A 24,992-nucleotide genomic window follows, 5' to 3' on the forward strand; every position below is an offset into this window, starting at 1 on the left:
TGGCTCATAGGAAGAAAAAACAAACCCAGCCTGAAAAGCCTTCTGAGTCCTTTCTGGGGATATGACCTAGGGAGGAGTACCTCAAGAGAGGAATTCCCAAACCTCAGGAAAACAGCAATGTGCTACAGTGACAGCATGCTTACTGCTAAATGAGGTGCACGCTGGTAGAACTGAGTTACACTTCTTTACATTTTAATCAAGTATAACAAATATAATTTAGTAAAAATGGTTAGGTATCTGTATCTACATGTAAGTTTAATGTACATTAAAAGGTTACATAGAGTTTTGATAATGAAATTTAGATCTTAGAATTCTGGTCCCACGCTATAAAAGGCTAAAGAAAGATCACTAAAAAGCTACACATAGGGGCACCTAGGTGGCTTAGTCGGTTAAGTGTCCCACTCTTGGTTTCAGCTGAGGTCAAGATCTCTCTCATGCACTGGCAGCTTGGAGCCTGCTTGGGATCCTCTCTCTATAGCTCTCTGCCCCTCCCCCAATTGCGCTGTCTCTGTCCCTCTCAAATAGAAATAAACTTAAAAAAAGAAAAAAAGCTACACATAAATAATCTTTGTGCAGTCCTAGCTAATTTCCCTCTGATGTAAAAGTGATGTAACAATTTCACCTGTTCCGTGTGGAACAGTTATGCAGCCCCGGTCTGCTTGCTCCTGGTGTCATTTCTTAGCTGCTTGGTACTTAATCTGAATCTGTTTCCACATGTGTCAACAGAGGGGGACATTCTTGAGAACTGCTAAGGGAAGGAAATGAGACAATGACCGTGTGAATACTTTACAGATGACAAGGGAAGGAAGACAACAGGTCATTCAGGATCATTAGGCCTGTGCGTTTGCTTCTTCCTTATCAAGCCCTCCCCTCACTTCTACTCAAAAGCACCCACCCTATGGGGGTCACAGGGAGGTGTGGTACTAGAATCCTGTGACCCATCCCCTTCATCCTGACAAGGCTCTGGCTCTCAAGAGTAACACAAAGTAAATGGAAAGAAAGGTAAGGGATCTGCCTTGTTTTTTTGTTTTTGTTTTTTAAGGTTTCTGGGCATAGCTATTTAGGTAATGAAGATTATCTCCCACATCCTTCTCCAATCTACTCCTGGAACCCACGGGGATGAGACTCAGCTTCAAGCTGGGACTGAAAGAGCAGAGATCTGGCACAAGCCCTCAACACAGCTGGAAACTGGCAGATGCAGGAGGGTGTGAGAAAAACAGCCTGGCACTTGGAATGCCTGGGAGTCCAAATGAAAAACCTGGGACCCACACAGGCTGACTTGGGCAATGAGACATGCTATGGCTCTTAGAGTATTATTGACAACCTCTACTTCATTGCTAATACTTAGACTTTTGAAAAATTTTATCTTAAAGATCACTGCTTTCTAATTCTTTTTTTCAAGTCCCCAAATTGGCAATGCTACCTTTCCACATGGCAACAACAGGCTACAAATGGAGCATGTATGTCCCAGGCTCACACAGGCCTCATTACTCCAGACTGTCTTAAGTCCCGCCATTGTCATTCACTTACCCGTCTGGACAAGTAGGCATCTCAATTCGCTTCTCCTAGTGTTGAGGGCCTTACTCTCATGGGAACAAGCAAGATTAGCTACTTCTCACCCTCTGGGGAGGACAAGAAAAAGCTGAAATGATTCCCTTCAACACTGGCCACTGTTTAGGATGGAAGACAGCCAAAGACTTCCGCTCACTCAGAAAGGCTCTCCTCCAACTGTGTATGTATGTATATCTAGAGCAAGGGTAGGCACATTTTTTCTGTAAAGAGCCGAAGAGTAAATATTTTGGCTCAGCAGGTCACATAATATGTTTCAACTGCTCAACTCTGCCATTATATCCCAAAAGTAGCCATAAACAATATAAAGTGAATGAGCACGAATGTATTCCAATAAAGCTTTATTTATGAGCACTAAAATCTGAATTCCATATAATTTACGTGTGTCATGAAACACTATTTTGATTTTGTGTTCAACATCTAAAGATGTAAAAAGCATTTTCGGCTCATAGGTCACATACAGTACAGATTTGGATTTGGCCTATGAGTTCATTTAAGGTATCTTCCTAATGGATTTTCTCTTTTGTAACTTGTAAATCCTTGTATTTTGTATCTTACCTTTGTCTTATCATTCCTATTACATAATAAACTCCTTAAAAGCTAAGGCCAAGGGGCGCCTGGGTGGCGCAGTCGGTTAAGCGTCCGACTTCAGCCAGGTCACGATCTCGCGGTCCGTGAGTTCGAGCCCCACATCAGGCTCTGGGCTGATGGCTCAGAACCTGGAGCCTGTTTCCGATTCTGTGTCTCTCTCTCTGCCCCTCCCCCGTTCATGCTCTGTCTCTCTCTGTCCCAAAAATAAATAAATGTTGAAAAACAAAATTTAAAAAAAAAAAAAAAAAAAAAAAAAAAGCTAAGGCCAAGTGATATATATTCCTATAACTCTTAGCTGATTCTGTTATGATGCCTTGCACAGAGAAGGGGTTTGATTTATTTATGTTGCATAAATGTCTCCTGCTCGTTATTTTTCAGTATTAATTCCTATTTAAAGAACTCTAAATTGCAAGAATACAAATCTTCCATGTTTTCCAGACAACATGTGAAGTACTTTTCAACTAACCTCATCTAGGCCTGTTGCTATTACTGTGCAATAGGACCTTGATTCATTAGGATCAAATAAAATGTTTCTTCTTTGTTCTCCCAAATCTGTCTTTAAATATATACAATTTTCTGCCTTTGTCCTCTTAAAGAAATTAAAGTTACCTCCTTAAAAATTCAGATCAATATCTACCCTATGACCCAGCAATAGCACTGCTAAGAATTTACCCAAGGGATACAGGAGTGCTGATGCATAGGGGCACTTGTACCCCAATGTTTACAGCAGCACTTTCAACAATAGCCAAATTATGGAAAGAGCCTAAATGTCCATCAACTGATGAATGGGTAAAGAAGTTGTGGTTTATATATACAATGAATACTACTTGGCAATGAGAAAGAATGAAATACGGCCTTCTGTAGCAACGTGGATGGAACTGGAGAGTGTTATGCTAAGTGAAATAAGTCATACAGAGAAAGACAGATGCCATACGTTTTCACTCTTATGTGGATCCTGAGAAACTTAACAGAAGATCATGGGGGAGGGGAAGGGGAAAAAGAGTTAGAGAGGGAGGGAGCCAAACCATAAGAGACTCTTAAAAACTGAGAATAAACTGAGGGTTGATGGCGGGGTGGGAGGGAGGAGAAAGTGGGTGATGGGCATTGAGGAGGGCACCTGTTGGGAGGAGAACTGGGTGTTGTATGGAAACCAATTTGACAATAAAGTCATATTAAAAAAAAATTCAGATCAATAAAAAAATCTCAAAACTGACTTATTTTATTATATTTTACTTTAGAGACAGAGAGAGACCATGAGTGGGGGAGAGGCATAGTGGGGGAGAGAGAGAATCTCAACCAGTCTCCAAGCTCAGCACGAAGCCCAACATAGGGCTTGATCCCATAACCCTGGTATCATGACCTGAACCAAAATCAGGACACTCAACCAAATGAGCCACCCAGGCATCCCTCAAAATTGACTTTAGATTTATTTTAAAAAGGCACTAATTACAGAAAAAAATTTTAAGCCATAATATCAAACCATATAACTAACCTAGTTTTTGACACTGTTGAGCTCTAAAGCTGCAGAAATAAACAAAACTTACCTTAAATAGTATAGGAAATATAATGCAAATTTCAATTGACTAGATATGAGTAATATTTAAGAGATAGCTGATTCTGAGCTATACTTACCAGCAAGCATTAATATATAAATCAAATTTCCAAAGAACCCTGACACAAAGATTTCAAGTGATTTTTTTTTTTTTGCAGAATCACTATAAACTCTTAGTCATCTATGGCAATTAAAAGGCAAATTATCTTTGTAAACCATACAGGAAATACTGCCCTCTACAGAGTATTTTATAAGAACAAAGAATGTTTTATATAAATGTAACCCATAAATTACCATGAGAGCAACTTTTTAAAATTCTAGTGATACCAATACTTAATGAGTGACAGGATTATTAGAGGAAAAAGGAATCCGATGGAGATGACTGGAATTTTATTTTCTTCACCTTAATGTTTATGCACACATACAATATCCTTCTATACAGGAGCGTGTGTATAAACCCACAAATACTCCAAGGACAAACAGTAAGGATAAACAGAAAGAATGTGCCAATTTAAAAGACTGGGAACACAGATTTCGGCTCTGAGGAAGAGAGGAAAAGGAATCTGCTTTGCCACATGGCAGGACAAGCCAAGGAGAGAAAGGGGACAAGGACTGGCTGAGTCGTGACCGCACAGCAGAGCCCTGTCCTCCCTCTCACACACTCGAGCTGCAGGGCCTGTGCCCTAGGGCTCTGAGGCCCTCCTTCTTTGCCATGGAAGTGGTCAGCACAAACAGGCACAGATGGTACTTCAATATTTTATTCGAGTTCCATGCTATTTAAATTTCCTTGGGGCACCTGGGTGGTGCTGTCGGTTAAGTGTCCGACTTCAGCCAGGTCACGATCTCGCGGTCCGTGAGTTCGAGCCCCGCGTCGGGCTCTGGGCTGATGGCTCGGAGCCTGGAGCCTGTTTCCGGTTCTGTGTCTCCCTCTCTCTCTGCCTCTCCCCCGTTCATGCTCTGTCTCTCTCTGTCCCAAAAATAAATAAACGTTGAAAAAAAAAATTTAAATTTCCTTAAAGCACTAGGACTGTTCCACTCTTAGAAACATTTTAACTGCAGTGGGGAACTGGCTAGAAAATGAAAAGTTCAACAACAACTCAAGAGAGAAAGAAAACAGAAAGTTAAGTTCCTCCTGGATAGGGGGCAGGGAATTAGGTGATAACCACGAAGAACTAGAGAAATCCATTCTGGTGAGCCAGTTAACTCATCCAGGAAAGGGAACTATTTCGCAGGCTGTAGGCCAAATCTCAGATATCAACTCGGAATTGTCACTGAGGAAACGCTATTCTATACACTTGATGCTGTTCACTCACAGCATTTAGAACACTCCCCTCCATCCCGCTATGTCTAAGTACCACTCACCCTTCAAGTCCCAATTCAAATCTCATGCCTTAAGTGAATCTTTCTCTGATTCCTAGTGAAATGTCACCTCTCCTTTTTTGAACTATTTCGTCTGTGCCTCACATAACATACTTACAACCATCTACAATGTATTGTGGTTGTGATGGACTTCTTTTTTTTTTTTCAACTTTTTTTTTTTTTTTTTTTTTTGGGACAGAGAGAGACAGAGCATGAACGGGGGAGGGGCAGAGAGAGAGGGAGACACAGAACCGGAAACAGGCTCCAGGCTCCGAACCATCAGCCCAGAGCCCGACGCGGGGCTCGAACTCACGGACCGCGAGATCGTGACCTGGCTGAAGTCGGACGCTTAACCGACTGCGCCACCCAGGCACCCCAGTGATGGACTTCTTAGCTCCCTGATGAGTGCATGCACTCCCCAAATACAGTACACGGTTCTAATTCATCTTTCTGCAGCTCTTTATATTTACAGGTTACTCTACTCTACACATAATAAATTGCATTTTAGTGGGTACCGACAAAGTAACTGTTGAATGAATAAATTAATAGATGAACTCATCAACCAATTAACAAGTACTTTAAAATGACAGGAAAATGGAGTAAGAACTGAGAATCAAAAGTCAAATAATGTAGAAGCTCCCTTCTTCGGGAGGTTACATGTCTTAAATGACAACTTAAAGGCAAGTCTGTTTCCCCGGCTTTATTATTTTCACCGAATGTATTTCTCCTCTGAACTACTTATTACGAATGCAATTTTTTAAAAACCTGATAGTTGTATAATTCCGCGCCCCCGCCCCATGAGAATCTTAAGCTCCCTGAGTTCGTGACTTGCATGTCCCCTGTTCACAAGCATACCTCCAGACTCAGCTGAGCACCCTGACACAGCGAAGGCTCAACAAATAGTTGAATAACTTGCAAACTAGTTTTACATCAGGTATTTAAGGAGTGACATTAGAAGGTCTAACAATTCTTTAAAATGTCCGTAACACAGGTGCCTGAGTGGCTCAGTTGGTTGAGTGTCCAACTCTTGATTTTGGCTCAGGCCATGATCCCAGGGTCGTGGGATCGAGCCACCTGTCAGACTCTGTGCTGAGCAGGGAGTCTGCTTAAAATTCGTTTCTCTCTCTCCCCCTGCCCCTCTCTCCCACTCACACTCTCTTGCTCTCCCTTTCAAAATAAAAAAGTAATAAAATAAAATTTTCATAATACAGAACTCATAAAAATTAAATACAGATAAATGTCAACATGGGAAAATCCTTGTGATTTCACCTTTTAGTTTTCAAGTTGGGGGTAACTGTTACAACTCAATAAAAAGAAGACTTTGGGCTAAAGAGAATTCAAATGCTAAAAACTCATTTATCTTCAAGGTTGCATCAGAACTCGGATTCACACAATATACTTGTCATACCCCAATTTCTTGGACAATTGCTTTCCTTAAAGAAAAAGAACAGTCCCAAGCCCCATGCTATGGTTCTTCTTATCTTTCACATAGAATGTACTATTATATCTATTTACAGAAGGGCTAAGTAAGGCAGTCATTTCTGAAAAAATGAGGATTAAGTCCGACAATTACTCATACATAGGCCTATTAATTATATGAAGCAAAATCAGCTTTTGGGTGGCAACAATAACTAATCTCCTGAAGGCTGTTTCTTGGGTTATAGCCTGACATGTGGCTACGAGTCCTCAGAAGTCAAACATTTATAGAAAGGTAGGTTTCTGATAGTCTTAAAAACAAAACAGAACCAGGGCACCTGACTGGCTCAGTTGGTAGAGCATGCGACTGTTGATCTCAGGGCTGTGAGTTCAAACCCCACGGTGGGTGGAAAGATTACTTAAAAATAAAATCTTTTGGGGCATCTGGGTGGCTCAGTCAGTTAAGCATCCAACTCTTCAACGTTTATTTATTTTTGGGACAGAGAGAGACAGAGCATGAACGGGGGAGGGGCAGAGAGAGAGGGAGACACAGAATCGGAAACAGACTCCAGGCTCTGAGCCGTCAGCCCAGAGCCTGACGCGGGGCTCGAACTCCCGGACCGCGAGATCGTGACCTGGCTGAAGTCGGACGCTTAACCGACTGCGCCACCCAGGCGCCCCAAGCATCCAACTCTTGATTTGGGCTCAGGTCATGATCTCACTGTCCTGAGAGAGCCCTGCGTTGGGCTCCACCCTGAGCATGGAGCCGGCTTAAGGTACTCTCTCTCCCTCTCTCTCTGTCCCTCCCCTGCTTGCATATGTGCACTCTTTCAAAAAAAAAAAAAATTTTTTTTAAATAAAGTCTTTAAAAAACAAAAAAACCCACAGAACCAAAAAAGATTATTTCACACGTATGTTTTCATTAGCCAAAAAAATATGTATACAACTGTCTGATCAAGAATTACAATGTTTTCCATAAAATGGTGAATAAATTTAAGCACAGTGGTTAAGAACGCACACTTAAAAAACAAAAACAAAAATCTTTTATAAAGGAAAATCACATGCAAATGGAGACTACAGGATAGTGAACTACATCACTCAACTTTAAGCAGCTACCAACTGAGGGCCAACCTTGTTTCACCTGCACCTGGCCCACTTTCCCCCAACCCCTTGTGGATTATTCGGAAGCAAATCCCAGGCTTCATACCATTTCATTTATAACTATTTCAACACATCAAAAGCCATAGACTTTGAGGCAGATAGACCCGGTGTCAAGTCTAGGCTCTACCAACTAATAGCTGTGTGACCCTGGGCAAGTGACTGAACTTCTCTGAGCTTGTCTTCTATCTGCAAAATGGACAAAATGAGATAAGGTACCTGAGGAATGAAGCCTAGCACTGGCCCACAGAAAATAGTTACTATGGCAGCTGCGGTTTTTATTACTATACGAGCATAGAAAGGCAGGACTCTTTCTGACTCATTTCCAATGAGCCCCACAAAGGACAAAACAAATAGCAAGTATTCCCATATTTTAAAAAGAGATACTAACCTCTCTATGCTAAAGTTACAGAGGGACGAACAAAAAACTGGTGATTTATGACCCCCCTCAGCCCAACAGTGACCTCCAGGAGTTTAAGGAAAACAAGTCCAGAAAATCTCTTTGGATAAAACTACAGTGTTATGGGGTTTCAACCACCCTCCATGGGGGAGGGGAGGAACTACCTTCTGGTCACCATAAACCAAGAGAAAGGGAATTTTAAGAGAGTCCCCTAGAGAGTGTAACCTATCACCCCTAGAAATTGTGGGGTACAAAGACTGGTGACTGACTCATACCTGATAAAAGCCCACCAGTGAGAAGCAGGAAGGAGCAGCCTGTGGTGGCTGTGTGGAAGCTTGCTCTGGAACAGCAAAGAGGACCCCCACCCCTTCCACCCCCAGTGCTGGCTTCCCAACCTGAGGCAGGCCGGGGATGGGAAGGGAAGATTTACTTTTTTAATCAAGTTCAAAGAGGACGTTTTAGGTACTTAAAAGAGATTCTTGTAATTTAAAGTGACATAAAAATTTAAAGAATACCTATTATATAAGATAGGTGTGTATGTGATATGATATTTATAGGTTATATATTCCATCCAGAAACAATAAAAGAACAGAGAGAATGAGTTCAAAGGGGGAACTGAGAGAAAAAACTAAGCTGTTTCCCATGATGTTCAGCATCTTCCATATAATAGTTACATTATATGTTCAAAAGCCCAGCAAGAGCAGAGAAGATGACGAGCGCCATCATAGAGATTAATGAAATGTAGATATTAGCACAACTAATAAATAGTAACAAGTATATAATCAACTTAAACCATACCACTTCTAAACAGAATAAAATTTCAAGGCATATTAGAAAAGCTGTTCTCTTTTCATCTCTTTTTTCATTTAATTCTGGTGAGTAACAGCAGCCAAGCAATGCTTCCATCAAGGATTCGACCTACTTAATCCTAAAGAATGAAACAGGGAGGAGGAAGTAAAAGTTGCTTAAAACAGGACAGAAACAAAAAGGGGGGATGATCATGTGGCCCAAAGGGTACTGATCCAGGGAAAGAAACTCCATGCGCAAGGTCCTGCGTTAAGCGCTAAAACAATACTTAAAAGGACAACATAGGTTTTCTGCCCTTAAAGGAATTTGGATTAGACATACAGCAACACCAAGAGATCAGCGTACACAGTCTTTCAGAGGTGGGGAAGGGGTGAGAGAAGGAACACAAACTTGAAAATAGCCAAAGGCCCAGTAAAGAATCCCTTGGAAGGCTACTATGAAGTCACTCAAGGCAAATTCATGATTCAGATCTTACACAAACAAAATAAAAATTCAGATTGTAGTCATTCCATTATAATGAAATTTTCTGTAGATTCTGAAGCCTTGCTACATTGGTTTTGAAAGCTCATTCCAGTTAAGATCAATATTTCTTTGGGGGAGAGTTATTTGGAGAGTTATTCATTACTTTCAAACTATGCAGGCACTCAACAGACCTTTCTAATAAAAAGTGTGATTGCATTTTGAATTATAAGTAGACACAAATTCATTTTTGGAAAACATTCAATGCCACAGAAGAGCTATCCCCATTGAAATCATGGGGTATCCAAACACACAAGACTCTTCAATGGCAATAATGGCGTCCCTGTGCCATCCACCTGGATAAACACAGGTTACAACCCTCATCCGGAGCTTGTGTTCCCCATAGCTTATGGTGGGAATTCTAGACAACCCAGCTCTGTCTCAGAACTAACTAACTAACCACAACCCAAATCAGCCACAGAACATGTTGTGTACAGTTTATAGAGGCTTCCCACTCATTTTCAGCAGACAGACCTCAGTGTGTTACCTAAGGTTTCTGTTGCTATCAAGACACGGCTGATAAGACTATTTCTTGTCAGATGGATAAAGATGTAAAGTTAAGTCTAAATTCCACTTCTCACCTACTAAAACTATTAGAGTAACCGATTACCATGTAAGTCGACACAATCGAATTTATTTCTGGTTATGCAATCACAGAACTGATTACTTTTCAAATAAAAATTCAGAGAACTAGATTACTCCCCAGAATAAAGAGTAGCAACTATGTGCCTGAGGGCACGCCCACACACACACATAGGGGTTTTTGCCAGTTTTCCATCTGGAAACCATGATGTAACAGGATAATCGCAAATTTACTCTCATTGTTTAAATCTATGAATAACGCAAAGATCATCTAATACAAACAAGAAATTAATTGTGACATGTAACTCAAGTTCAAGTCACTTATAGTAGGTTGATCTTTCAAGGTAATTTTTTACAATTCAAGAAACCTCTTAAAAGTCAAGAGGGGTGCCTGGGTGGCTCAGCTGGTTAAGCATCTGGCTTTGGCTCAAGTCGTGTTCTCACCGTTTGTGAGTCTGAGCCCCACGTCGGGCTCTGTGCTGACAGCTCAGAGACTGGAGCCTGCTTTGGATTCTGTGTCTCCCTCTCTTTCTACCCCGCCCCGCTCTCACCCTGTCTCTGTCTCTCAAAAATAAATCAATAAACGTCTAAAAAAAAAAAGGGGGGCAAGAAGAAATAACATAAGAAAAAACAAAGCAGTTTCTTTTCTACCTATGAGTTAAGAAAGACTGATTTTTTTCAAAGGTAGTAGCTCTGCAATTTTACAAGCAACAATCCTTCGAAATAAAATACAGATGGCCTAAGCCAACTGGATTAATAAAAAGGTATCCTTCATTTAACCATAATTCATTTTGATAATTATTGTCTACCTTAAAAGAATCTACTTCAAAACTGATTTTCTGCTTCCAGGATAGAAGGTGATATGTCACACAGAAGTCAAAGAAAAACCTAGGAATACCTCTAGGAGGGACAAACGTTGGAGATGGGATTCTTCCTTTCAAGCCAATGACTTCAAGTGGGTGTAAAGGGAAGAGCTTCCTTACTTTCTCCTTCTTACCCTCAAGTCTGAAAACCTACACCTAGAAGTATTTTACCTAAGGACCAAGGAACAATGAGACTCCCCAGGGAAGAATAGAAGAAATGACCATAAAGGATGGAAAGTGACTTTTAAATAAATGTGCCAGAACTAATCCATACAAACGGATGCTGCCACCTTCAAATTCATTACTTTGGAAATTATATACTTAATCCAACGATACTGTTATAGTCACTTCGGAATTTGTTTCAGAGCTCAAAATTTTCCACATCCTTAAAACCAGGAAATGTTTGTCTCTTCAGGTTAGATTTGCAATAGTCAAAGGTCCTCAGAGTAGCTGTGCTGTTGTTTGGAAAGTCTTTCTTGACCTCCCAAGTCCAGGTTCTGTGCCCCCTCCCCGTGATCACTACATCCCCCAGCAGAGCACTTCTCACTCTATAATGGAATTGTTTACTTGTCATCTGTCGCCCTGGCAAAACTGTAAACTGCACAGAAACAGGGAACAGATCTTATTATTATTATACCCACAATCCTAGCATAGTGCCTAGAAAACTGCAGGCTTCCAAGAAATACTAAATGATGCACTCTACTTTAATATGAACTGGTCTGGAATCGTGTGTACCTTCTCCACTGCCCCTCCCAGCAGCTCTCAGAAAAGAGTGTATCTACAGAGACGAACTATGGCTTTTTATACTTGGCAGGGAGAAGTGATTGGATTTGATGATCTTCATTACTGATTTATGCATAGAGAAGCAAAAATCATGACTACATCCTCACAGACTAAAAACATAACTTTTTCCCTCTCAAATCTGCAAGCACAGGAGTATCTTACCTAGTTGCAAGATCTTTATAGTGTCTCTGTAAGCTTTCATCACCAGCTTGAAGTGGCGATAAAGTGGGTAGCATAAAACTCTTCTTCCAAAAGACACCAGGATTTCATGAACATTAGTCCAAGTCTGTGAAGTATAGTTTAAATAAGTAATCATTTCCATATTACATAAATAAAAGGACACAACGAAATATGAAACTACTCTCAATTAAAAACTATAAGTTTGGATCATCACAAAGCCATGCAAGAGAGAAATATAAAACCGTGAAATGAGATGCTTTTTGTACACCTTACAATAAAATATTTAATTGCAGTCCTTGTAATTTCTCATACTTCATCAAGATATCACAAATGCTCCTTAAAAATCACATATGCAGCAGGAAAGTTTCAAAAAGTCCTTTAAGAATTACAAATATGAATCTAAAACACATGGTACTAACAAAATACAGATGCACATAAAAGACACTGTTAAATGATATATGTTTCATGTTTTTGTCCTTTAGGACCACTCAAGATGGTGTAGATGAAAGATGGAGAACTCTTTAGTGAAGTGTGTTCACAGTCTCCCTCTTCTTCTACTTTTTCTTTTTCTTCTTTTTTAGTGTTTAGGGCATGAGAAAAACATGGTATTTATTTCAGTAATTTGCTTTCACTTATCAAAGAGAAAAGTGCTTTCTTGAAAAAAGTTATTTTATCTTGAATAGTATCAAACTGAAACCATCAGCAATTCAAAACTTACTGAAAACACTAGACGAACGCAATTTTGCACAAAATTGTTTTTTAATTGGATTTTGATTAAAACTGTATGAAAAATGTAACCCATATATAAAACTTAAAATATAAAAGTAAAACTAAGGGAGCAGAAAAATTTCCATGTATATTAATCCTTAACAAATGAGAGATCTGATTAAGAATATTGAGTATATCACAAAGAACAGTTTATACCTAAAAAGAACTATAAACTTTTAAAAAATTCTACCAAAAACTAATAAAAATTTCACATAGCTCTCAATAGCTCTGGCAATTCTAAGTTATCTCAAAATCAATAAAAATTTCAAAATGAAATCATATATAGGTGAATTTATTCATGTAGATTTTAATAAAAGAACTATGAAACTCTTCAGTTACTGACTACTTTGTTTTCAACATCAGTAATCGATGCCATTATTACCAAATCCAGTTTCTCCCTTACATGCTGATCACGGCAATAAGTAGAACTCAAATGAAGTCTAGGGAGCAGTGTTCCTCCATCTTTAACATGGATACGAATCCCTGGAGATCTTGCTACAGGTTCTGCTTCAGTGGGTCTGGACTCAGATTCTCTAACAAGCTCCCAGCTGAGATGCTGGTCAAGCCATTAGTTCATGGAACATTCTCTGGAGTAGCAAAATTCTCTAACAAAGCTCAATGTTTCAGTTCCTGTTCCCATCTTATCTATTATTTAAACAAAGTGATGCCATGAAGGGCGCCTGGGTGGCTCAGTCAGTTGAGTGTTTGGCTCAGCTCATGATCTTTTGGTTTGTGAGATTGAGCCCCGTGTCGTTGTCAGGATCTGAGCTGAAAGAATGGATCCTCCTTGGGATGTTCCCTCTCTTCTCTCTGCCCATCCCCACCACCCCGCCCCGTGCACCCATGCTTTTTCTCTCTCAAAACAAATAAACTGTAAAAAAAAGTGATGCCATGAAACAACCTTGATTTTATAACTTACAATGTACTGTATCTAGGATTTTTTTTCTAATGTTTATTTTTGAGAGAGAGCAAGAAACAACAGAGAAAGAAAGGGAGACAGAGAATCTCAAGTGGGCTCCACACTGTCAGGACAAAGCCCAACTTGGGGCTAGAACCCACAAACGGCGAGATCAAGACCTGAGCCAATGTTCAACTGACTGAGCCACTCAGGGGGCCTAAACTGGAAAAGCAAAAAACTAATTGACTTAATTGATGATGCAACTGTTAGTTGTGTAAAATGACACTTTTTTTTTTTTACATGCTAGCTTTTATTATTTTACATGCTAGCTTTTGTTCTTTCTTTTTTTTTTTTTAAGTAGTATGTACACCCAGTGTGAGGCTCAAATTCATGACCCCAAGTTCAAGAGTCACATGCTCTACCAACTGAGCCAGACAGGCGCCCCTAAAAACTTTTTTAAATGTTTCTTTATTTTGAGCAAGAAAGCATGTGTGTGAGTGAGGAGGAGCACGCTGACAGCGCAGAGCCCGACGTGGGGCTCGATCTCATGAATTTTGAGATCATGACCTCAACCGAAATCAAGAGTCGGACACTCAACTGACTGAGCCATCAGGCCATCAGGTGCCCTTCTACTTTTAACTGCTGTTTTTATATTCAACAATTTGTTCAGAGCCAGCAAATTTTAAAATGGCATCCTCTGATATTTTTGATAAGATCTACAAAACGATTTACTGGGAAGTATTTATAAAAACAATGATTACTATACTAGAAGAGTTATCAGATCTGACCATACTACTTGTAGGACCTTGGACAAGTTATTTAAACTCTATGATCTAAGCTTCATCGTCTGTAACACAGCAGTAATACTTATCTCACAGACTGACTGGAATGAACAGGAGAGGTAATACATATAAAAGGCTTATTAGCACAGCTTTTGATGGCCAGGAAATGGCCCCTAGTAGAATTATCACCTAGGTTTGCTTCCCAACTTTGAGCTCTGAGCCCCAATACTCACCAACTTACAAACGCTGCTCTCCTTCTCCCAAATGCTACAATACCCTATCTAGCTTCATTAGAAGAGTTACAAACGCAATCAGAATTTTATTTAAAAAGATGGGGGGAAAAAACTTGTATAATCAAGTTTCCACTTTAAAAAAGTTAAGGAATTGCTTGAATTACCCACAACAAACTAATGGCGACAGAAAAAAAGAACTTTCTAAACAAACAAAATGGCAAGAACTGCAAATGAAAATCATACCTCAAACCAGCACAGTGTGGGACTCAGTTTTCTAATGTTCCATGCAGACTCAACCTTCATTTGTTTTGGAGAAAAGAGCAGTGTCATTTTCGAGGTAAAGTCATTCAAAAATAAAGTAAATATATCCATTCACTCAACCAGTGTCTCAGTAGTACTGCCATACATAAGAACTAAGAAGCGTCTGTGGCTGAGGAAAAATAATTGCTTTGCAGAAGCTATCAAAGGCAAGTTTCTGCCTACTTTCCTTGGGATTTCACAAAGTAAAGCTTTTCCACTGATAAGAGTACCAGAACATAAGAGCAAACAAGCAGGGGCTTTGAAACTAAAACTTAAAGCAAAGTGATGTTTGCTCAATTACTGTCCTTCTCAACTAACTTACCCAAACATTCTGTAAGTAATCTGCCAGAGGACTCAAAGATAATGCTGAAGGGCTGACTGTGGCACTTAAAAAGATGCTCGAAATATGGCCTTTCAGAGAAGGCTTGTGAGAGTAAGTGCATTCTAGAGAAGGTCTTGAAGTTGCAAGACTTCGCGGCATCAAACATGCAAATAAAAGAATCAAAAATGGTCAATTTTATCAGGCATGACTGAACACACTCACTCATTTCCTTAAGCAATAATGTGAAGTACTTTTTTCATAAAAGAAAATATTTTCTCCAAGTACAGTTATCCTTAAACGCTGAACAGAAACAAAAACCATTTCCAGCTATAGTGTGCCCGTGATATACTCGTTAATATTCATTTGGGAGTCAAATGCAAATCCCAAGAGTCACCTTTGAAATTTTCAGAATCCTAACAACAGAAAATTTGGCACATATCAAATTCTAATCCTAATACTATGCTAATGCTGTGATGGTGAGAAAAGCAGATTAAATAATATACATCGTGACCCAATTTAAATACGCATACACACGTACACAATGAAAGACTGGATGAAGAGATGTATCTCCTTATAACAGTAGCTATTTCAATGGCTGACATTATGGGAAATTTTAATTATTTTTTTCATACCTATATTTTCCTTTTATACTGATAGGAATTATCTGCATAATTTTAAAAAAAGGAGAGCATATGCTCAGCTTGAAAACAACTCTTGAGCAAGTACAATTATAAACAGCTGCAGGGGCACATGGACTGGAAAGACTTTTTTGGTTCTTCAGCCTTTTTAAAATGTATGATCACTGAAATAGGTGAGAAAGACGTTAAACTCTTCATTTATAAAATCAAATGTGGATCAAGAAGAGATACAAAAAATGTTTATATTATTAAAACAAGACCATTTAAGAAATAATGTTCTTTACAAAAGGTTTTACTTTTACAAGATTTCTTTAAATAGCAAAAAAGATAGGATTCAGGTTTTTCAAAATGTAATTTACATGTAATTTTTTCAGAAGCATACATACTATATAAATTGAGGGACACCTGCAGAAAAATGCTCAGATTCCCTTTTTTGTAAAATAGATATACCTCACATCCGCTCATGGACAGCTTGGCCAGAGAATGTAAACGGGTATGGTAAAGTTCACCTCTTGCCAATGTCAAGTGTCACATGGAAACAGCCCTCTTTGAACAAGTCGTCTCCTAAAGAGATGAGAGTTCAGGATATCCTTTCTCTACCCTCAGCTTTATTGCCCCACTCCACCATGTGATAGACACTGATGCGCAGAGAGAGAAGGAAAAAAGAACAAGCCAGCAATATGTGCTCACATCGGTACCCACCACTAACACGCACGTGCAGCTCTGCCAGGAGCATCCCCCAAATAAATCATCCCAACAGGGCTTACTCTCCACAGGAGTGACGCCGTACAGTTGATTTAGTCTGCTCACGTATGCCAACATGCACAGACACGTGTGCACTTACGTTCTTCTCTCCTTCAGTGACACGAGTTTCATAGCAATATGCCAGAAGGATATCAATCAAACTGTAGTACACTTGGCGAAGAGCTCTCTTGTCCAGTAGGTAAGATTTATTGACAAATTTTCGCAGCTGATATTTCTCTTCTTCAGAAAAAGACACTAGGAAAAAAATGCATTTAAAAATGAAACACTCCATTCAGTTTTGCAAAAAAAAAAAAACCCAGTGCGGAGGATTTGTCAAAATTAGAACTTCGATTATAGAAACTGAAATAAGAGTAATTTAACTCTGAATATAGAAGGAACTTTTAAACGAGGCTTCACAGTTTTATTAAGGGCTGTGCATCTGCTCAAACCCTAGTAGAGCTAAATAAAGGAGAAATGTCTAAACAGTATTTATTCCTTACTTCCGGGATGCCCCCTCTTTTTGCTACACTGTCCTGTATTCAAGGCATCTAAATGCCAGAGCTATTGACTTTAAAATTCAGGTAACACAGTTTGAGAACAGAAAACATAATGGCTAAATAAAGCACTCTGTAAATATTCATTATCCATTTTGAAAGTTCTATACAAAAGAATAGGAATATTCCCATATAATAGGCAATGTTAAGGGCAAAGTATCTATTAATATCTTTTAGACACAAAGTATTACCTACATAACACACAAATGGGACCACATCACACATATTTGACTTGTGGGAAGAAGGTGGTTCTTTTCAACAGTGTGTCTTTTCTTCTCTGGCTTTCACCCTGTCTACAACTTCAACAACAGCCTCCCCCACATTAAAAATCTAGTATATATCATTTCATATTTTTCTCTATAATCATGTAATGCTATACAGACACATAAACATATACAAAGGAATTTATATGATCCTCCCTCCCCCACCCATAGAATTCGATCCTTTTTTTCCACCTAGCCTACCTCACTGAATAACTCTGGCAAATCTCTCCAAGTCAACTGGCACTTAGCTAATTTTTGTAAAGGCGCAGAATATTCCATGGTGTGGTATGCTCTATCCAACCACTCCCCCTACTGATGGGCATCCACTATGCTTCCAGTTTTCTGCCACTGCTAGTAAGACTGCATAAATGTCCTTACCACACATCCTTGGATACTGGGAGGTTTTATTTCTATAAAAGAGATTCCCGAGAGTAAATTCACTGGGTTAAAAAGTGCATCTGTTTTTTAAGAATACTTTATTTAAAGGCTACAACTCTCCTTTTTAATGGCCCTGGATACAAGTTCTCCTTCTACACCCATCCCTCCCACCCAGCGATAAATATCATAGCTTTTCCTACTCATTTCCATTTTAACAGATAGGAAGTGACTGTAGTATGAAGAATTCTAAGAGGAGACCCAGTGAATGTGGGCAGAATATGTGACTTGCTTCTATCCAAAAGAATATGGCAATGGTGATCGGACAGTCACTGTCATGATTATGTCGCTTTAAAGAACAGACTGGAGCCAGAGACTCACTGCTGGTTTTGAAGAAATAAGATGCCATGTTGTTAGAAGGCTGTTTGGCAGGAGAGTGTGGGGAGCTGTGAGATGTGAGAGTAGCCTCCAGCTGACAGCCAGTAAGGGCACTGGGACCTTAGTTCTACAGATGCAAGAACAGAATTCTGCCAACCATCAAATGAGCCTGGAAAAGAACCCTGAGGTCCAGAAAAGAACATAGCTACCAACACATATGAAAAAAGAAAAGAGAAGATGGCCATATTTATGTACACCCTGATAAGACCCTGAGCAGAGAACCCAGCTAGCAAACTCGAGTCCTGAGCCATGGAAAATGAGTCAAATTAGAACTGTTTCTAATTTGTGGTAATTGGTTACACAGCAAAAGAAACCTAATACAATGATATACCACTGTTACTGCGGTTAGTATTTTTCTAACTGCTAAACTTTAAGCATTATTTTATAGGTTTGCTGGCAACCTCTGAACGAACCATTCAATGTGTTTTACCCACTTTTTTCTATTGGATGGCTTGTCTTATCAAATTTTTAAGAACTTGCTGTTATAGATATGAACCCTAGTCATATCTCCAAATCGACTGTATCTCTACTGACTTTGTTTATGGGATCCTTTGCCATTGATTTATCTATTTTTTTGCATGTAGCCAAATACATCCATCTTTAAAAAAAAAAAAAAAAACAGATTCTGGATTGACAGTCTCCGATAAGTTTCCCCAACTCCTGAAAATGTACATGAAACCTCTCATCTTTTCTTTAAGATTTACAGTTTCCTTTCTAAAATCTTAAGTTTTTAATCCATCTGGAAGTAATTTTTTTATGTTAAAGGATTCTGGTTAATTCCAGGTAAACAGTTAATTGCACCAGCACAGTTTGGTCAGTAATCCATCTTTTCCCCACTGTACCGAACTATTAGCTTTGTCAAATAGATCTGTTGTTTTCTTACTAACTATTACTTCCAAGCATTTTCAGCTTTAGTGACTTGTAAATACAATATTCTCCCCCCCCCCATTTCCAGTAATTTTTGATAGGACAGAGAAAAGCTATTTCTTTTCACAAACCACCTTACCCAATATTTGGCTGCCTTGACTAAAAAAAAAAAGCAAAGTACTTAATAAATGCTAATAGTTAAAAAAAAAAAACCTTTATGTCTACATTGGTAAGGTAAGCAAGTATATAAGGCTGAAGTTCTTTATAAATTTCCTCTGATGTTTACAATATAGACAAGCTATCGTCAAGGATCTATTTTCTCACATTAAAACATGAGCATTTTCTGGGGCTCCTGGGTGGCTCAGTAGGTTAAGCATCCAATTTCAGCTCAGGTGATGGTCTTGTAGGCAGTAAGTTCAAGCCCCGCATCAGGCTCTGTGCTGACAGCTCAGAGCCTGGAACCTGCTTTGGATTCTGTCTCCCTCTCTCTCTGCCCCTCCCCAGTTCACACTCCCTTCTGTCTCTCAAATATGAATAAATGTTAAAAAAAATTTTTTTTAAAACAATATGAGCATTATCGGTTATTATCATATATACGAAGTAAAATGCATCTTATCTTAGAGCAAGATTTACAGAAAGAGTAACAACTAACAACATAAGTGTACTCAGTTCCTAGCTAGTGTAAGTAAAACATGGCCTGCTACTTACCTTCGAGCGATTTCTTTTTTTTTTTAAATATATGAAATTTATTGTCAAATTGGTTTCCATACAACACCCAGTGCTCATCCCAAAAGATGCCCTCTTCAATACCCATCACCACCCCCCCACCCCCCATCAGCCCTCAGTTTGTTCTCAGACCTTAGAGCGATTTCTAAAGAAACTTAAGCATCTAGATATTTTAAGCTACCTCTAAAAAAAAGGTTATCAACCTTTTACCTTGCAAAGTAATCTTTAACTCTCGTTCCATGCCCTATCAGACCATTAGTTTCAAATTCACTTAAAAAGTTAGGCCCAATAAAGAGGAGCATTTTGCTTCCAGTCCCAGTGGTTCATACTAACGTAGCTCAAAACAAAGCAAAACAAAACAAAACTTTAAAAGGCTCTTTCTCCAGGTTTTAGAATTGCCTGTTACATTTAGGTAAGGACAGGCTAAACTGCTAACCAAGAGACCCCAAAATACAGTGGCTTCTCTGCAAAAGAAGTTTGTCTCCCACACTACTATTCTGAGTGAATGATCCAGGACTGGTGAGGCATCAGCATCTCCATCATATGACTTCCAACTATGCATCTAAGAAAGCTGTTCCAGGTTTTTACCTAATTTCCTAACCAATGGGCAAGCAGCCTAAGACGGCAAGCTCCTTCAAGACCGGGGCCAGGGCACACACCACTTCCGTCATTTCCCATCACCCAGGACTTAGGCACAGGACCACGCTGAGGGCAAAGAAGGAGAGCAAAGGGAGTCAACAGGGAAGTCACTAGCTGCATGCTCACGTGTCTAGCTCCAACTCAGGAAGCCCCTGAGGGGAGGAAGACTAAAACAGACACCAGGTGGCTGTGATGCTTTTAGGAGCCCAAAAATTAAGTTGCTTTTTGGTATTCCCAAATCACTCTCTTACTAGCCAGTTACCCCATCCCTTCTATCTGCTCAACAAAAACTGCCCTTTTGCGGGGCACCTGGGTGGCTCAGTTGGTTGAGCGTCCGACTTTGGCTCAGGTCACAATCTCGCAGTCTGTGAGTTCGAGCCCCGCGTCGAGCTCTGGGCTGATGGCTCAGAGCCTGGAGCCTGCTTCCGATTCTGTGTCTCCCTCTCTTTCTGCCCCTCCCCCGTTCATGCTCTATCTCTCACTGTTTCAAAAATAAATAAACGTTAAAAAAAAAAAACAACTGCCCTTTTGCTCATCACAACTGGACAAGGCCAGAAGAGAGAGATTTCCTCACATGCTGGGCCCTTTTCACATAGTTTCCCAAACCCACTTCTGTCCTCTCTTAGGAGCCTTAACTTTAACATGGCTTCTTTTTTTTTAAAGGCTTCCTTCCAGCCATTTTACACTCTATCCTCTGGGGGAAAAAATCTTAAGCGCAGTTATTGGAAATTACTAGAAGCAATACCCCTCTACTCATTAAAATTTACTTAGTGCAAAAAAACCAGATCTTAAAATATATTTATGTAATCATTTTTTAATGATGTTAGAAATTCTATGTTTAAAAAGTATGAGAAGAAACAGGAAATGTATTTGCACAAGTGCTGCTTACATAAATGACAACGATGGGAATGCATTTGCTTTAATTTGCTGGCAGCAACATAAAGATATGTGTATACTTTTAAACTTAATGCAGGTAGGTGTCAGGTGAAGCATTCTTTAAAGACTGGGATTTGGAAATAGAATTAATAAGACAGATAAACTGGGTGCAGAATGTCTCATTGAAGGGCTAATGTGAGGATCCCTTAATTTAAATAGAAGCTCTCAGTTCAATTAAAGCAATCTGATTTAAGGAAAATGTAAGAAAGCACATATTCACTGCATGAAGAACGTATACCTAACAAAGTATTTTAGTCCCCTAGTAATTCATAAGAAGGTTTGAGACAGTATTCTCATAGGTATAGTTTTGAGATGTTCATTACTTCAGCTAATAGCAAAGTGCCAGGTGTTCATGATGATATTATCTCACTTGAGAAAAGCCTTTATCCTAGTTGACTCATAAGGACTTCTGCTTCCAGATAATTCTAAATCATGAGGTAAGCATTCCCAGAACCATTTAATAATACATTTATTCATCTAAATGTTTATACCTTCATTCTCAAGTAATCACACCTGTATATACACTTAATCCTTTGTAAAGACTGACCTAGGAACTATAGGTTCTGATGTTCCATTACCCACAAGTAAGGGCTTCTGCATAACATAAGTCACTTTCCAAGACCGTGTATGTAAGAAAAGCCTACTTGAATGTACTCAAGAATTCTTGGATGCCAGGTGCCCCTAACCTTTCCTTAAAACACACCACCACCTTTTTCTGAGCGTTTTCAAGTCCATTTTGGCTTAAATAGCTCATTAATAATACACAAATGCATTTAAATTCTGAAATTCAAGCAAAGGAACCAGAGATGATAAATAACAATATTAACAAAGTAGGAAATCACTAGAGAAACCAAAAGTCTTAGCTCCCCAAGGCCTTTTTGATTAGAGCTGTAAATCACATCACCCAAAGGGGAACTTGGGGAGGTTTGCACACAATCAGGTCTAACTAAGCAGCGGCAATGGAAATGACTACAGATGCGGTGCCAACAATACTTGGATGATTGCCACCATGAGTAACATTTGTCAAGCATTTGTATGACTAAGCTACACTACAAAGCAGCCTTGCTATACAGTTCACAACATTTCGGTTAATTATACTTCTATAAATAATCTACAGTCAAACAAAGGCAGCGGAAAGCTCAATTCATTTGGGGAAGACACTGGTGCACTAGCATGATGCAAATGGCCCGGGACCACCTCCCAATGCTAAAAAAAAAACCCCAATCGGTACATGTGAAGACTGCAAAGGGGCTCCCATCAAAATGGAAAGTGACCTTCTTAACTTCACTTTGAACATTCTCTAGTTGTGTTACTTTGAAATCGTCCCTTCTCTCTAAATCCCCCTCCCAAATATCTGTCTTCTGTGGGGCAACAATTAAATAATCCCTGATCCGGCTCCTCTCGGAGGAATGCAAATCTGTCTATTATATTGTATACTTTCTGGAAACAGATCAAGGGAACCAGAAGAAAATGTGCTGCATTCAAACCTTTAGCCTAAATGGGTAGTCCCGCAGCGCTACAACTTTCAAAGCTGACACTGACAGTTAGCTCTACAAACACTGGAGAACTCACTGGTGCCAAACAGGATGCCCCCGCTAGGAAGTTCATTGACTAAAAATGTTATGTGGTGTCACACCATGCAACCATGTGCCAAGATTCTTGGGCTGAGATTAACCACGGAGAGACAACATGGGAAATGTGGTAAGTCCATCCTCATGAAACCAGAGCTCAGCAGGAGCATAGCATTTAACACTTCCATTTACAAGCCTTTGGGGAGGAAGACTGGGATCATTAATAAAAGTCTCCGTGTTGTAACTCAGGCCTACAATGAAAATCATAGGAATCATAAAATCAAAGGAATCATAACTGAGGCAAAGACAGGGAGCAAAGTTCACCACCTAAGGCTTATCTGGAATTCTAAACAATCTAGCTTACTATTTTATGATGAGACTGAATCAAAGGTAGAGCCCTCACCCACACTGCTGTATCTGCCTGGCAACACCCACTGCAGTGACACAGAAAGGAAGGAAGCCAGGGAGGCAAAGAACAAAGAGGAAGTGGAAGGGAAAATACAGCACGAGAATGCTCCTTGAGTAGGCTAAGGACTTGAAAGTTTATTTCTTGGTTTATTTCTTTTTGCCCATATTATCATCTGGGTGAACACACTTCAAAACATTTTCACAATTCTGGGGACCTCCAATACTTGACCAAGAAAGAAAGACAGGGGCACCTGGGTGGCTCGGTCAGTTAAACGTCTGACTCTTGGTATCGGCTCAAGTCATGATCTCATGGTTTGTGGGATGGAGCCCCCCATCAGGGTCTCTATTGATAGCACAGGGCCCGCTTGGGATTCTCTCTCCCTCTGGCTCACTCTCTGCCCCTCCCCCATTCACATGCACGTGCTCTCTCTCTCTCAAAAATAAAAAAATAAACATTTTTTTAAAAAAAGAAAGATCTCATTAACAAAAAACTTCCCCCTAAAGCTTCATAAATGTACAAAAATTTTAATTTCACAGAGAGGCCATTCAATTTCTGGCACTCCCACCATTGATGTTAGTCTACAATAATAATCTCTAACATTTACAACATGCTAGGGATTTCAAGTACATCATCTCATTCAGTCATCAAGACAACTCTATGTGGTAGGTATAAGATTTCCACAGCAACCCTGCCAAGTTGCAAGATCACAAAACTAGCCTGTGATGGAGCAAGGTGTTAAAGCCCGAACCCCATCTTTAGCTTATATCCATCCTTAACCCTATATTTGGCACATTACGAAAAGTGCTTTCTGTACAACAACACAGAGCTCAAGTTCTTCTACCTTTAGATCACAAGTCCTTGCTATTTTTAAAGGTGATTTTTAAAATGAATCACCATACTAGCTTAGCAGGCTACAATTGTTCTCTAAGCACCAGTCGGGATACATGTCACAGGTGGAATGAAGATGAAGGGACAGGAGAGGCAGTGGTTAAAGGGAAGAACTAGTCTAATCTTCTGTTACAATTACACACAGAGAACTAACTCAAAGGCTGGCTCTCACAGAAAACAGGACCTAGAGCAAGCTACAAAGGATCCAAGTGAAGCAAGTTCGAATTTAAATCAAAGAAAGGTAATGCCTTTTCTTGATTTTTAGGGCAACTAGCTCACCCTTGTGGACAGAAAACTTAACTACACAACCACCAATTTCCACCTGCACCACCTTATCAAAACACTGCACCAAATTTGGGGAAACTGATTGAGACCAGCAGATAGCCTTGATGATTTCAGAGTGAGCAGACATTTTAAGCAGACCTACGTGGCATATACAATTACCTATCCCAACTGTGTTAGCAATCCTCTACCTGAAAATGTGTCAATATAATGTGGGAGGTCTCTGAAAGATTCTTAAACTCAAATCAAATATAAAACCAAGGATTTGTTGAAAAGAATGTAACAAGAGCCATTATTTATAAATGAGTTTCTCTACTGCAGTAGTCAATTATAAAAGATTAAAGCAGCAATTTTTCCATCTGGTAGAAATCACCTAAACTCTAACAAAACCGAACTACAAAAATACTTTGTACAGTATTTATCTCTTCCATAAATATTTACCAAGAACTTAGTATACAACAGGCACTCTGCTAGACAACAGAAATATAGCAAACAACAGACGACCGCGTTACTATGCAGAGAATCAAAGTACTGTTAGGCAATAGACTTGCAGCTATTTCAGACTGAGTGGCCAAAGAAG

The 24,992-nt window shown here is 39.5% G+C and overlaps 1 protein-coding gene and 1 non-coding gene across 2 annotated transcripts in view; one reads left to right on the forward strand and one right to left on the reverse strand.

Annotated features, from left to right (window-relative positions):
* The window catches only part of SHQ1 (SHQ1, H/ACA ribonucleoprotein assembly factor), a 101,601-nt gene that overhangs the window by 51,110 nt on the left and 25,499 nt on the right, over positions 1 to 24,992 (reverse strand). The window contains exons 7-9 of the mRNA XM_047097247.1: positions 16,565 to 16,719; positions 14,704 to 14,757; positions 11,762 to 11,885 (exon numbers count right to left, since the gene is read on the reverse strand). Coding sequence (XP_046953203.1) covers positions 11,762 to 11,885; positions 14,704 to 14,757; positions 16,565 to 16,719 — 333 coding nt within the window. The remainder of the gene's footprint in view (positions 1 to 11,761; positions 11,886 to 14,703; positions 14,758 to 16,564; positions 16,720 to 24,992) is intronic.
* On the forward strand, positions 6,824 to 6,896 carry TRNAN-GUU (transfer RNA asparagine (anticodon GUU)). The gene has a single exon. It is a non-coding gene; the product is annotated as a tRNA-Asn (tRNA).

Source organism: Lynx rufus, unplaced genomic scaffold (genome assembly GCF_022079265.1).
Source record: "Lynx rufus isolate CCGP_SWC_20201006 ecotype Redwood Valley unplaced genomic scaffold, mLynRuf1.p SCAF_4, whole genome shotgun sequence".
Lineage (NCBI taxonomy): Eukaryota > Metazoa > Chordata > Mammalia > Carnivora > Felidae > Lynx > Lynx rufus.